The sequence below is a fragment of the Condylura cristata genome, unplaced genomic scaffold, assembly GCF_000260355.1.
Source record: "Condylura cristata isolate star-nosed mole 26May11 unplaced genomic scaffold, ConCri1.0 scaffold00017, whole genome shotgun sequence".
Lineage (NCBI taxonomy): Eukaryota > Metazoa > Chordata > Mammalia > Eulipotyphla > Talpidae > Condylura > Condylura cristata.
In genome coordinates, this window is record NW_004567118.1 from 36,828,439 (window position 1) to 36,841,841 (window position 13,403).

The window sequence follows — 13,403 nt, forward strand, 5'->3', positions numbered from 1 at the left end:
CAGCTGAGGCCTTCCCAGCACACGCTTCCAGGGGCTGCCTGGTGTTTTACTCACCCAACACTGCCCCAGGTTTCCACAGAAGGGAAACACATACATGGGGGTGGGAAGTAGGGGAGCCAGAAAAAATAGGACCTCAGGTGAGAGAGCACAATGACTCTGGAGCTACGTTCTTGGCCTCAATCATTGAGTGTAATTTGCATTCTGCTCTAAAATGTGTCCATGTTTGTTTTAAATATATATTTCCCTCCCCCTTTCCTGGACAAAGCCTGTCAGGGTTCATCAGTGCTCTCAGCCACTCCCCTAGTGGGTCTAGGGACTAGAAAAGCCTGGAATAACCAAAGCACCACAACTTCAAGATAAGCCTGCTTAGCCCAGGAAAAAGAGAATCAACATCAGTGTTCTTAGCCCAGGAAAAAGAGAATCAACATCAGTGTTCTTCATAAGGCGAAATCAAGAATTGAAAGTTGTGGATTATTTATACTGTTTGTCACCTACGGCTAGAGAAGTAACTAACCTTATAAACTCCTTATGAGCAGGAATATGGGCAAAAGCAAAGGTGGGCACATAGTAGGTGTGCAAAACAATTTTTATGGAAGGGAATGGAAGAAACTGTCTTACTGGGTTGAAAGTTTTTTCCTTTAAACTTTGTATACGTAGGCGGCATTTCCAATAACAGCCAGCAGATGGCGCTGCACATTAAGCTTAGAAAGGAGCAGCCCACTAACCGAAGCCAGAAGATGGTCCCAAAGCGGCTTCCCATTGTGTAAGATGACCTAGTAAAAGTCTCCTTGTCATTATGCAGGGGATGATACTGTGACAGTAAAACATCAGCCAAAAATTCTCTCCCCATATTCTGCAAACCAGATTTCAGCTACCTTATTGCTGTGTGACTCAACAAACTGCCTGCCATCTCTGTGCAAGAGGCTGGACACCAACTTAAGTATACTTCTTGCCTCTGTTAAACAAGACACTGCCCCTGAGAGGCACTCAAGCCTACTCATCCTTCCCTCCCACTCCCAGCTGCTCTCTAAGTAGGTGGGTGTGATTCTCAAATAGCTCCAGGGTGCTCAGGACGAGGGCGCCCAGGTGGGCTACATGGCAGGGGGAGGTTAGTGGAACCATGCAAAGCACTCACCTGGAAAGATAAACTGCTGTCTGTGATGAATGAAGTAGGTAGCTTTAAACAGAAGAGGCGGTGAGTCACACACACGCAACAGCAAACCCAGCGAGGGAGGAGGACACAGGAAAGAGCTGGGGGACATGGGCGCTGGCTGCGGCCCAGTCCCCATGGCTACTCCGCCACAGAGCCCTGGACCATGCTGCCCACCTCCCACTCCCACTTCTCTACTGTGAAATGTGCACGAGCCCAGGAGAGCAACATTCAGGGCAGAGAAACACAGTGAGCCAGCAGCATGTGCTGTGTGCAGAGCATGAGCTTCCCCCTGGCCCCACGTGCACCCGCAGAGGCGCTGAGGCTTCAGTGACTTGACCTCACCATCCACAAAACCCACCTCTCCCTTAGGGGTACAGAAGGGGACACACTAGGTACCTGAACTCTAACCCCAGCTCTGCCACTTCCAAGGCTCTGGGACCGAGAGTTGGCTAATCTCTCATACTGTAAAATGGGGAACAAATAACCTTTCCCCAGGCTTATCCTCAATGGTAAACTCAAGTGTGGCTGCGCGGTACAGAGTTCACGTGGGGAGAGGTCCCCCGGATTGGTGCCAGGCCTGCCAGGGCACCTCTGAGGCTAGAGATAACAGATCCTGGGGAGAGGGAGGGCTCGCGCAGGGGACAAGGAGGCCCGGCTGGGGACGCCAGGGAAGGCCAAGAAGCTCTGCTGACAGCACAGAAGGGACTTTTTCTCTGGCTGTTGTTTTTCAAACAGGCTCTTCCTTTCAGAAAAACTTAAACTTGGGAGGTTGGACAAAAGGTCCAGTTTCAGGGCATCGTAAGGACAGCAGGACAGGAGAGGAGGTTAATCAAACAGGCCATCGCCCAGCGGCAGGGAGGGAGCAGAGGGGTGTGCTCAGATGTGCATCAGTGTCAGGAGCGCTCCAGCCGGGCGTGTGTTAGGGCAAAGGGACGGCAAAAGAGAAAAAGGATTGCTACAAAATCTGTCTCTGAGCACCCTGAAAAGAGGTTCCTGGAACTCTGGTGAGAGTAGGGGTTCCCTGGCAGAGGGAGAACTGTTCCTCTGTTCTCCAGATCTGGAGCCCACAACAGGAGGGGACTGAGCTGGACTGCATGGGCCAGAGCTGGCAGCAGGCCTGGGCCTGGAGCAAACTGGGGCATCCCAGCCACGCCTCCCTCTGGGCTGCCAGCTAATAAACCCAGATGGCCCCCCTCTGTTCCTTGGAGAGGTAGACGCCCCAGGCTTGGCCAAGAGGCGGGGTGGCCCTGCAGGCCCCAGGGCAGCTGGAGCTATGGTGACATCAGCGGTGAGCTCGGGTTCACGCCTGCTCCAGCAACACTCCCCAGTGGGGAGAATGTAATTCCTTCACGTGGGCTCTTGCTGATTGATGGCAAGGAGAACAAAGCTACCCTTATTTAAGTAGCTTGCCGAGATCACAGGTAAGCGTCAGAGCCTGAACCTGGTTCCCTCTCCCAGGCCTCCCGGACCTGCCAGCTCCGAGCTGCCGGCCAGGCCTGCTCAGAAGTCAGCCTAGAAGAAGCCACTGAGCCCTGTGGGCAGCCCGGGGTGATGTCAAGGACCCAGGCTTCGGGTCAGGCAGACTCGGCTTTGCCCCGCGCTCTGCTGCTCACAGGATGTGCAGGGGAGCCAGCCACTTCTTCCTGAGTCTGCCAGCGTCTGTAGAAGGGGGGCAGTGACCATCTCCTCGGAGCTGACCCCAGGTGTGACTGGGGTAACGTTCCCCTGAGCTCAGCACGGCATCTGCCTCCCAGCAAGTGCTCTGGGTGGCAGCGGTGTTTGACCTTGAGCCCCCTGGGGTGTGTAGTGAAGCCTGAGTTTAAGAAAAAGTCCAAAGGTGTGGTACCTGGGAAGTTGAACTTGCTGTCCCTCTGGCCGGGTGAGGGGTTGGGGGGCGTGGTGGCGCTGGGAGGGTTGGACGATGCAGGGAAGGGCGCGGGCGAGGAGGGCGTGGAGGATGTGGTGGAGGACGGGTTGCTGCTGGAGTCCAGGTGGTTCATGGCTGGAGGGTGCTCCTGCAGGCCAGAGACCAGACGTGGGCAGGGCCAGGCCAAGCCCTGGCTGGGGCCCCTCCCCCTTCTAAGACAAAGTCAGCCCGTGTCGCCCATCTCATATTTGAGGGAGGGGTGGCACAGAGTCCCTCACCCCGATGGCCCGCCCCTAGAGGACTCCTACACACCAGACTTTCCTCCCGGAATCCTGCCTCAGCCCCAGCTGGGCCCACACTCCTCCTCTTTATCCCCCAATAACGCCTAGCATATCTCTGGGCACCTGAATGATGGCTGGGCAAGTACAGGCATAGAGGTGCTTTTACGATCTCCCCCAGCACCCATGTCCTGTGAGGGCAGGGAGCTCCCTCGCTGTCAAACCCCCCTCTCTCCCCTGGGGCCAGCTCCTCTAGGCCCAGCGCACGGTAGGGTCCTGTCATGAACACATCAGTTTCTGCAAGTGCTTTTGTAGCCTATGGTTCACAGGTACCTGGCCAGCATTCCTGCCCCTCTTCTGCAGTGGACTGGCCCGGTCCACTCAGTGGTTTGGGCCCGAACAAGGCCAAAGGAGTACCTGAGAGAGGACGGGAGGTGGGTGGACGGCGCTGAGTCTATACTGGGGTGGGCCCCAGAGCTGATCAATGCTTCTCACACTCAAAACACCAATTCTTCAGCGTGTGGGGAGGTTTCCTTGTTAAAAATTGGGGCTGACTTGTCTTAAGTGCAAAGTCCGATAGATTTCTCCTGGCAGGCCCTAAGGACTCTGGGGTGCACGGTGGACTCTGGAACCCACAACACTGACGCAGTGGCTCACAGGCCAGGAGTGGCAATACCCCTGGCGTCACACTGAAGGCGCAGGAGGCAGCTGGCTCCTGCTGCCACTCCCTCTAGTTTCCCCACCCAGTTCTTGAGGGCAGGGCCAGGCCAGCGGGCAGGGAGTGGCTACGGGGTAGGTTTAGTCCATGCTCCCCAACCTGCGCCGGAGTGACGGTGCCTTTCTGAGCCACACTGTACTGTCTACAACACAGGTGCAGCTGCAGCCTCGCCGAGGGGCCCAGTGGCTCCGTGCTTCAGGACAAAGGCTACCTGGCCACGTACGGTGTGCCAGGCACTGGCCAGAGGGGCAGACAGCATGCCTCCCATGCTGTCTCCACCCCATCAGGCAGCCAGAAAGCGGATGTGCGTGCTCAGCATGACATGAGCTGGGCAGGGCAGGGCAGGGCAGCGAGAGATGCCCGTAGGTGGGTCCAGGTGAGGCTCCCGGCGGAGGTGGGAAGAGCGCTTCTGACCGAGGGAGGGTGGAAGAGTGGGCACAAAAGCCCTGAAGCAGGACTGGGCGGAGCCCATCTGAACAAGGAAAGCAAGAGCGGGCCGGGAGACAGGTGAGCCTTGTGAGAGGTGGTGCCCACGGGTGAACGCACACACACGCACGCACAGCACAATGCCTGGCACCTAGGAGCACATATTAACAGCTAGTCATGTTCTAGAAAAGACCACAGACAGGATACTGGAAGGATGATGCCCATCACTGCCCTCGGCAACACGAGAGGCAGGCACCCTCAGAAGAGGGTGGCTGGCGGGCCAACGAGGTGCATGCAGGAGGGGGAGTCTGCGTGGGCCTTGAGGACCTGACACGAGGGTAAGGACTGGGTGTCCAGGTGGAGAAATACAGAAGCAGAGGCTCAGAGCACATGTGGGTACGTGTACACAGTGAGGGAGCGGAGTGAGCGAGGGGTGCGGGAAAGGTGCGTGGACAGGGTATGCTTGGCATAGGGCAGGTGCAGGAACACTGAGCAGGTGTGGCTGGGGCACTGGGGCTTGGTGACCCAGCCAGGAGCCTGCTGACCTGGGGCAGGCTGGAAGGCAAGTCCTGGCTAACAGGACGACAGGCTCCCGCCAAGCAAGGTCATGAACATTATCGGGTCTCCCTCACAACACCCTGTGAACGGAGCATCAGTATCCCTGCTTTATGAACTAGAAGACTGAGGCTCCGAGAGGGTAAGGAACTCCTGAGGGTCACAGAAACAAGGGGGGGCTCTTGGGGCAGCAGCCCACTGGGCTGTCACACACTGTACCTTCTTTGTCAGTGCTTTGGGGAGGGTTCCAAAATGGGGTTCGGCTGCTCTGTCCACTGGATTGTTGATGTCTGAAGGGACGGATTCTGTCCTCCGAAGTCTAGGTACTGCTTGAAAAGAGGGGAGACCCATGAGCAGGGAACAGCTCTAGTGAAAAGAACGTCCACCCCAAAGCCAGGAGGCCGTGGCGGGAGGGGGCAGAAGACTCACGTGGCAGGAAGGATATTCTGCAGGCGGGAGCTTCTTTTGTGCACTTGTTATGGCATTTCAACCTGGGGAAGAAGCGGGGTCAGGGAACAGAGGGCCACGGGGGTCTCCTGGGCCTGGCCTCGCAACTCTGTGCCGGCCACCCCACTTTAACAGCCTCGGTTTCCCAAGCTGTCCCAACAGGCGGTGGCACCACGGTGTGGAACACCCGCACGTTAACAGTACGAGCAGCGCCTGCCCACTCAGCAGAGGCGCCTGTTGTCTGCCTAGTGAGCGCAGGTCAGCAGTTCCACACCATCTCAACGTATCACATGCGGGTCGCTAGCTCACTCTCCTCTGCAGAAAAGATGGCTCTCCACCATGTCCAGAAAGCCCAACATAAATCTGAACTTACAAAGAAAGATGAATTTGGAGAAAGGCCCCCCGGGGTGCGAGAGGCAGTACCCAGGGACTGGGCATGGCAGGAGTGGAAAGAGCTGGATGTTGGTCCTGTCTGCTCTACTGTCCTGATTCTCATCAAGCAAACCTTGTGACAGTGGGGCCTTGCCAAGCTCACACTGCAAGCCCAGGGGAGCTCGGGCTCCCAGGTTGTCCTGTGCTCTCTGCATGAAAGGCACTGCCTGAAGGGAAGCTGGAGGCCCTCAATTTATAAGTAAATGGAGCCAGCATAACCAGACTGGTGAGAAAGCTTGGGCATCTCCTTCCTGGTCAGGAGAGGCATCAGGAAAATGCAATATACTCAACCAACAAGAGCCTTCATCTAAACTGGCTGGGGCCTACGGGCTTTGACTCACTCTTAAAGAAATCATGATGGATAAAGACCTGGAATCTTCTCCCCTGATGTCTAAATTAACAAAAGTGGGGCCCAGAAAGGGCAAGCGCTTGCCCCAGGTCACACAGCAATGCTGGGGCAAAGTTAACAAGCAGCATAGACCCCAGGTCCACCCTCCATTAGGGGAAGGCAGAGAGCAGGGGCCAGGGTCTGCTTACCCCACACTTGTCCTTCTTCCCAACGAGAAACCATCATAGTTGGAAAAACGTAAAACTGTCCATTTACAGAATCTACCTTGTCCCTCTGTCAATACTTTGAGCTACCTGTGTTTACCACTGACTGCCCCTGCATCCTGCCCATGTGTGCTAAAATGTAGGGCTGAACCTCAGAAGTCCTTACAGTGTACAACAGGTCCTGCCATTCTTTGCCTTTGTACAGGATGCGCCCCTGGTCTGAAATTCTCTCTCCTTTGGACTATCTAGCAAAATCTATTCAGACTTCAAAGCCCACTTCAAATATTCCCTTCTTCTGGGCGTGCCTTGCCTGATGGTCTCTTCCTCTCCCTGGAGAGGGCTAATGACTCCCTGATGGGCTGAATGGAGTTAACAGGAGGCTTGGGGCACTCCTTTCAACTCTGACTGGAACTTAGGTCAAGAATCAGGTAGCAGGCCTGCTCCTAAAGTCAAAGTGAAGACACACCCTGCCCCGCCTCCCACGCAGCGCCCATCACCTGCAATGCTTGCACTTCACTCCAAACATCATGCTCTTCTGGCACACATGGCAGACCTGAGACAGCCAGGACTTGGTGGAGAACCTGCAGGGGGCACGGGAAAGAGCTCATGTGGGCCAGGAGGCCAGGGCACGGTCAGAAAAGAGTCCCCGCATGGCCCTAGGGAACGCAGTGGCCCAGGGCTCTGGCAGCCTCTCCCGTGGCTTCACTCCAGACTCTCACCCTGACATTCAAACTTCCCCGCCACAAAGCCATCTTGTCAAAACCCCACATCATGTGGCCGCTCACCTGCCCCCTGGCAATCGCAAGGGCAAGGGTGTCTAACCTATGATGCAGCAGTTTTAGCCTTAAGAATTTATTCAACAGGGCGCAGGTTAAAGTCTCAGCACCATAGGAGCGATCTGTAGCCACTGCAGCACGAGTTCAAGCCCCAGCCAGGGAGCTGACCCACCTGGTGCAGCAGACCTCTCTTGTCTTGTCTGCAGCTCCCTTCAGCAGTCATATTTCAGTAGGTCTGCTTGTTCTCCCCCCCCACTCTGTCTCTGTTTCAACCCCACCCCCCACCTCTGGCCAACACCCCAGTTCTTATATGCATAAATAAATCTTTTTTTCAAAAAAAGAATTTATCCAACAGATACTCCCATGGGTGCTAAATGACATGCTGATAAGGTTACCCCCTGAAGGCCTGTAGCAGTGAAAGGCTAGAGACACCAATGCCATTTAGGAGACTAAACTCACGAAGGTACGTCTAGGTTTACAAATGAACACCGGGCTGCCAGAAAATAAAATAAGGAAGCATTTTTTGTGTAAATACAGAGGGATCTCCAAATTACAATGTCAAGGGGAGAAAGTAAGGCATAACACTGTGTGAGCCCATTTAAATGGATTACAGGAAAAATGAATCTAGCATTTTCACAGACGTGAACAGTCATCTCTGGGAGGCCACACCATCCACTGGGGGTGGGGTGGGACACTCAGACTCACCGCCTAGCTGGTATGTAGGGGTGCAATGCATGTCAACCTGTGTCAAAAGTTATTTTTAACAAATGTCAAGTTGTTTGTGTGCTAAGCACGATCTAAACTGAAGCTCACATAAAATAAAAGCAAAGCATAAAACAGTGTGTATAATATATGCAGTATTTGTGTGAAAATAAAAAAGGAGGCAGAAGAACATACATATGTATTTGCTTGCATAAAAATATCTCTACAAGGACACACAAGACACACAAGATCTGCTTGTGGGGCCCGGGGGGAGCTGGGAACAGCATGCAAGGGGATTTTTCTCTATTTATACTTCTTGAATTTTGAATGTATGAATGCATTTTTTACTCCAAACTCAACCGAAATTAAAATAAAACCACATGGGACAGAATGGGGGCTCTTGTGAGTGTTCCAGCTGTGCCATCAACCCCCAGCCCTGAGGGACCCACCTGTGTGTCACCGACAGCCCGATGTCCCTTCGTACCATCTGTGGGGATCCGTGCGGGGGATCTGCAGGGAAAGAGGCCAGGTCGGGCAGGCTGAGGAAACCCCCATGGGACAGCTCACACCTGAGCCTTTCTCTTTCAGAGATTACAGGCGAGATGGGTGAGCTGAGTCACTGCATAGCAGAGACACATTGCCTTGAGCCTGCCTCCATCAACACGGGGGGCGACCAGGGACGTGCTTCTCTGGTAACGTCAGAGCCTGGCCTCTAGGATGGGTCAGTCTGTCATGTCTGCGCGGTTCTAGCTTCAGCAGAAGGTGCGCTCGCCAGGCAGAAGGAACAGAGGCGGGCTACGAGTCTTCCACATCCCCCACCTCTGTACCTGTCATGGAGGCACCGACAGGTCTCCGGGGTGCAAGAGCTTAATTCTGGCTGCTTTCTGGTAAGCAGGCAGAAGCTGCGCGACCCATGGAGGCTGATAACCCACACAGCACATCCAGCACTGTTCCACCCAGCAGCACCTTGGGAATCTTGCTCTGAGAACCCCCGTCAGATCCCGGCAGGCAGGGTGAGGGCAAGGTGACGTGTGACCTCATTCCCACACGGCACGCCTGGGCCTTTGGAAGTGTCAGGCCACGAGCTGTCGATGCCTCTCCTGTCTGTCCTCCTAGAGGGCACTGGGGTGCTCCCTCTTCTAACCTGGGCACCCCCGTAAGAACAGGCCTCCAGTGTTCATGGCACTGCAGTGGAGGAGCAGCCGGGAAGCACTCCCCTACCCACCGCAGCCCACAGGTATAACCCTTGTCCTCCTCCTCTGCCACCTGTGTACCCACACACCTTTATCACCTGCTCAACCCCTTCCACCCATACTCAGCTCTGCCTCTTTCCTCCTGGAACAAGGGTTCTCAACTATGCCCCTGGAGGGGCTTCAGGGAACTTTCTGGATTGGTAATCAATGCTGTGGGCTCCTCCCTGGAGAGAGCCTAGACTTGCATCAAATGATCAAAGGGACCTGTGACCCAGAGGTCAGGATCACAGAGACCAAGGCAACTGTGGCCACCTCATGCCCTCTGGGTCATCAGCATCCCCCCTCAAGTCACCGTGCCCCCGGGTCTTGAAAGCAACCTGGCACACAGCTGGTGCTCACTTATGGTCAAGTACCAACTACCCAACCACAGGAGATGGGTGGGGGGAGGTACAGGCTGCTCCCTTGATGGGGACCAAAAGGCCCTTTGCTACTTACCCCCCTCGCCAGTGATTGGGGAACCCACAACTGTGCACCTGCAGTTCTCTCCCCACATCTGCCAGTGGGCTGAATCCTCCCAACTCCTTCCCGGGCCGCCCCATCTCAGTCAGTAGCCCTATGGCCACCAGGGGCACAGCCACAGGGGGATTACTAATCTGGGGAATAGCAGATCATGGGGAAATGAGACTTCAACCATCTATCACTGAACACAAGATTGATTTGTAATGTCTGCCACAGGCATGGGATAGGAGGGATGTGAGATGGCACCTGTGACAAGCACCAGTGGTCCTAACCCAGATGAAACAGGAGTGGGGTCCCAACGCCTCCTCCTGCCTTCCCGACAACCTGGAAAAGCAGCCTCACTGCTGTGGTCCCTACAGCACTACAGCAACTAGGAGACAGGGCCAGGCTCTGGCAGGGGTGCAGGTGCCGGATGCTGGCCAAGGCTCTGGGGTGGGCCCTGGGGAGAAGGCAGTGCGACCCCCCTCCTCCCCACGCATGCCTCCCAGTGGTCTGGCAATCAGCTCCAGTCCAGTAACCACTGCCTGCTCTCCCTGTCCCCACCCTCAAGGCCTTGTCCAGGACCTCACTGCACTGCTAAACCAGCTCAGGAGAGCATGGAAATAAACCGCTATTTTGTTCAGACAAAAATCAGATATCCCCTGTTTCCACTCAGACAATTAAAAGCAGACTCCAGAGGCAATGCTGTTTCCCTCTGACTCATGAGACACAAGGCTCACGACACAGCCATGTCCAAGAACCTGCTCTCAGGTGCCCTGGCTTCCTCCTTCCCCCTCCAAAGGGCTGGGGCATGCTCCTAGGTCTCCAGGCCTCATTCAGAGCTGAGCTGTACTCTTGCCTCTGGGGAGGCCCCTGGCCTGAAGAAAGGGGTTCTGAGATGTCAGCTGGGGTTCTGTGGCTGGCTGATGTCCACCCACAACCCCTCCTGGAGCACAGTGTGCACCAACAGGAATATAGCCCTCGCCACGGAGGGTGCCTACGGGAATGGCAAGGTGGGGACAGGGTCTGCCCTGGGGGCTCCCGCAGATTTGATGTTCTCGAAGTCTCTGCTTTGCAAAGAGCAGCTGCTGGCTGGGATGACACCACCTTGTCATCTTAAGGCCACCTGTTCTGGAGCTATTTCTTGAGGGGTTACCAGCTCCTCTGCTTCTGGACTGTGGGCAGGCTGCATGGACTAACAGAAGGTCTTAGAAGTCCACCCCTGATGGGACAGCAACAAACGTGACTCCCGAGTGGCAGAAGGGATGAAAAGAAATCACTCTTACCAAACCTGGGGGAGACAAAGAGAGAAAGGAGGATTATGTCACCAGGCTGCCTCTGCGTGTTCCCCGGATCAAGACTTCTTGGGAGTGAGTGGTAGGGCAGGAGCTTTAAGTTCTTGGGGGGTAGGAAGCCAGGCTGGCTGAGTGAGGATCCCTGAACTCTCTAAGAGGACATATCCTCAATGGGAAGGGTCACAGGTGCCCTCTGGGTCCTCCTAGTGGGCACTGGAGCTACATACAACTCAACATGTTAGCTTATCTCAGCCCTGCCTGCCTCCCAGCACGGTGATGAGAGTTCACTCCACTTCACAGCAGAGTCTTCTATGGTCGTAGACCTATAGTGGGGGAGAAGGGGCTTGTCCAAAGCCCTAGGAGGAGGGAGTGCAGAGTCAGGAGAAGGGGTCAGTCTGACACAGAGGGTGGGGCAGGACGACAAGGAGAACAGTCTGAAAGCATGAAGGTGGCCTCCTAAAGAGGGCCTGGCAGGAACGTGCCTTGAGCAATGCCTGAGGGTGAGGGGTACCGTCCTAGGGATAAAGAGAGCTGGGGGAAAACCCAGTAGCTGGTTTGCCCTCAGTGGGAGGCCAGCCAGGTGGCCTGAGTGTCCATGTCAGAGCTGGTTCTGGAGGCTCTGTGGGGACCCAACTCAGAATCCCAGCTGAGCAATCCAGCTCAGCAGTCATGGGATCTGAGGATTGGTATGGTCTGTCTGAGGCTTTGCTCTCAGCCCAGAGCCAGAATGTGACCAAAGCCCTTCTGATGCTCTTCTCAAGAAAAAATGAGAAGCAGATGCATTGGGTATCCTACTGAGATACTCTCTGACTGACACCTGTCCATGTGTCTACACAGTGTACTCTGGGAGAAGCCTGGTGTCCCAAGCTTCAAAGGTACAAGAAGGTTGGGAACCCAGAAATAAAATGCCTTTCTTCCCTGCCCATGGGGATACATTGATGAAGGTGAGCTTTATCATAACAAAAATAACTACGGACTGAATGTCTATCAAGAGAGAAAAGCTGCTTCAACTTGACATTGAAATGATACCGTACAGTTTAAAGATAAGGTAGTTTGAATATTTAGCGATATATATGGATGGATAAGTAGTTGGCTCCTGAAAGAGGAAGTGGGTTACTGAGGAGAGGGTAGGGGTTAAGTTTATACTGCATCTCCCTACAAAAGTCAACTGGTTTTGGCATTTTGGACTGTGACTGTTACACCTCCTAAAAATACATAAAGAATTCTGAAATAAATAGAGTATGGTATTTTAGCATATACCAAGAGGCTGGTTGTTACTGCAGCATAACCTACTCTGTGCTGACTGATCTAACATGCAACTACACTTTTGAGTATCTGTGTGTAAACCAAGAAATCTAGGATTCAGCCCAAATTGTAAATAGTGGCTTGAGGAATGATACCTTTCACTTTTTACTTTGCTCATTTCTATATTGGTTGCTTTTACCTGTCCTTTTTATCTTAAGGCCATATTACCTTTACAATGAGAACATCATAGTAAAATCTTTGAGTCGGTGGCAAGCTCAGCACCTGCTGGCAGGAACACTTACCTCATTGGCGAGACCTCATCGATGCGGTTTCCCAGCTGAGACTCGTGGGACTTGCTCCGGGTAAGCGTGGGGAAGCTGGGAAGCAGCTGGAAGACTTTGCGGCTGGGTGGGGGCGGTGTCCGCGGAAGCTTCGGCTTGGTGTGCCGTCGAAGCTGGGGTGTAGTAGGGGGGGTAATGAAGTTATGCAGGGCACGGGGGGTCAGTCGGCCACTGGTGTGCAAGGGGAGGCAGGTATCTGAGAGGCCCTCGGTGAGGCCAGGGTTTAGGAAGTCCGAGGCAGGCAGCGTCGACACAGAGACAGAGCGGGGGCCCTGGGCACTGCTGCCCATTCTGCCCAGCTGGGAGCTCCCCAGGGGCCAGGGCAGGCCAGATGCTGAGAAGGTATCCGAGGAAGGCCCTGAGCCACTTTCCCGCCGAGCATCCACTGAGCTCCAGCCTGAGTCTTCTCTGTGCTCACCTCCTGTGGGCCAAGAAATCGAGTCACAGATGGCTGGGGCTGGAGGTATTTACAGGTGAGGAGGTAAGAGCCCAGTGAGGCTAAACACCTTACCCAAGGTAGTACGATTCCTTGGTAGACAGCTTCAACCACTAGTTCGTACCTTGTTTTTAAAGGCCTGTCTCACACATTTTATTTTATGTTATTTAGTTGACATTGAGGCTACTAGCACAGATATATTGGCCCACTTCAGACAGACAGAAAATAAGACAGAGAGAGAAAGATTTGAGTAGGAATCTATTGGCAGGTATGTGGGGTGCAGGCCAGAACTCCCTCTAGTCATCCCCGCCAAAGTGGACCAACTCAGGGACTGTGGAGAGGGAAATGGGGACTGATCTTTATGAGTTAGGGAAAGGAAGCTAGGGTTGTGTGAAGGAAAACACCACTTCAACAACATTCAAATATCAAGAAAAGGGGCTGTCCCAACCTCCCAATAGAAAACGGGCTGGGGAACTTGCTAGAGAAGAG

The 13,403-nt window shown here is 54.3% G+C and overlaps 1 protein-coding gene across 6 annotated transcripts in view; it reads right to left on the minus strand.

The window, feature by feature from the left end:
• KSR1 (kinase suppressor of ras 1) overlaps window positions 1–13,403 on the minus strand; it is a 146,243-nt gene that overhangs the window by 21,019 nt on the left and 111,821 nt on the right. For 5 of the 6 annotated variants that reach the window (XM_012726452.1, XM_012726454.1, XM_012726451.1 and 2 more), the window contains 8 exons: window positions 12,440–12,899; window positions 10,884–10,888; window positions 8,356–8,416; window positions 6,926–7,009; window positions 5,427–5,488; window positions 5,217–5,323; window positions 3,000–3,168; window positions 1,136–1,177 (listed from right to left, as the gene is read on the minus strand). In XM_012726452.1, the coding sequence (XP_012581906.1) occupies window positions 1,136–1,177; window positions 3,000–3,168; window positions 5,217–5,323; window positions 5,427–5,488; window positions 6,926–7,009; window positions 8,356–8,416; window positions 10,884–10,888; window positions 12,440–12,899 (990 nt within the window). The remainder of the gene's footprint in view (window positions 1–1,135; window positions 1,178–2,999; window positions 3,169–5,216; window positions 5,324–5,426; window positions 5,489–6,925; window positions 7,010–8,355; window positions 8,417–10,883; window positions 10,889–12,439; window positions 12,900–13,403) is intronic. The other variant, XM_012726453.1, reaches the window with a different exon arrangement.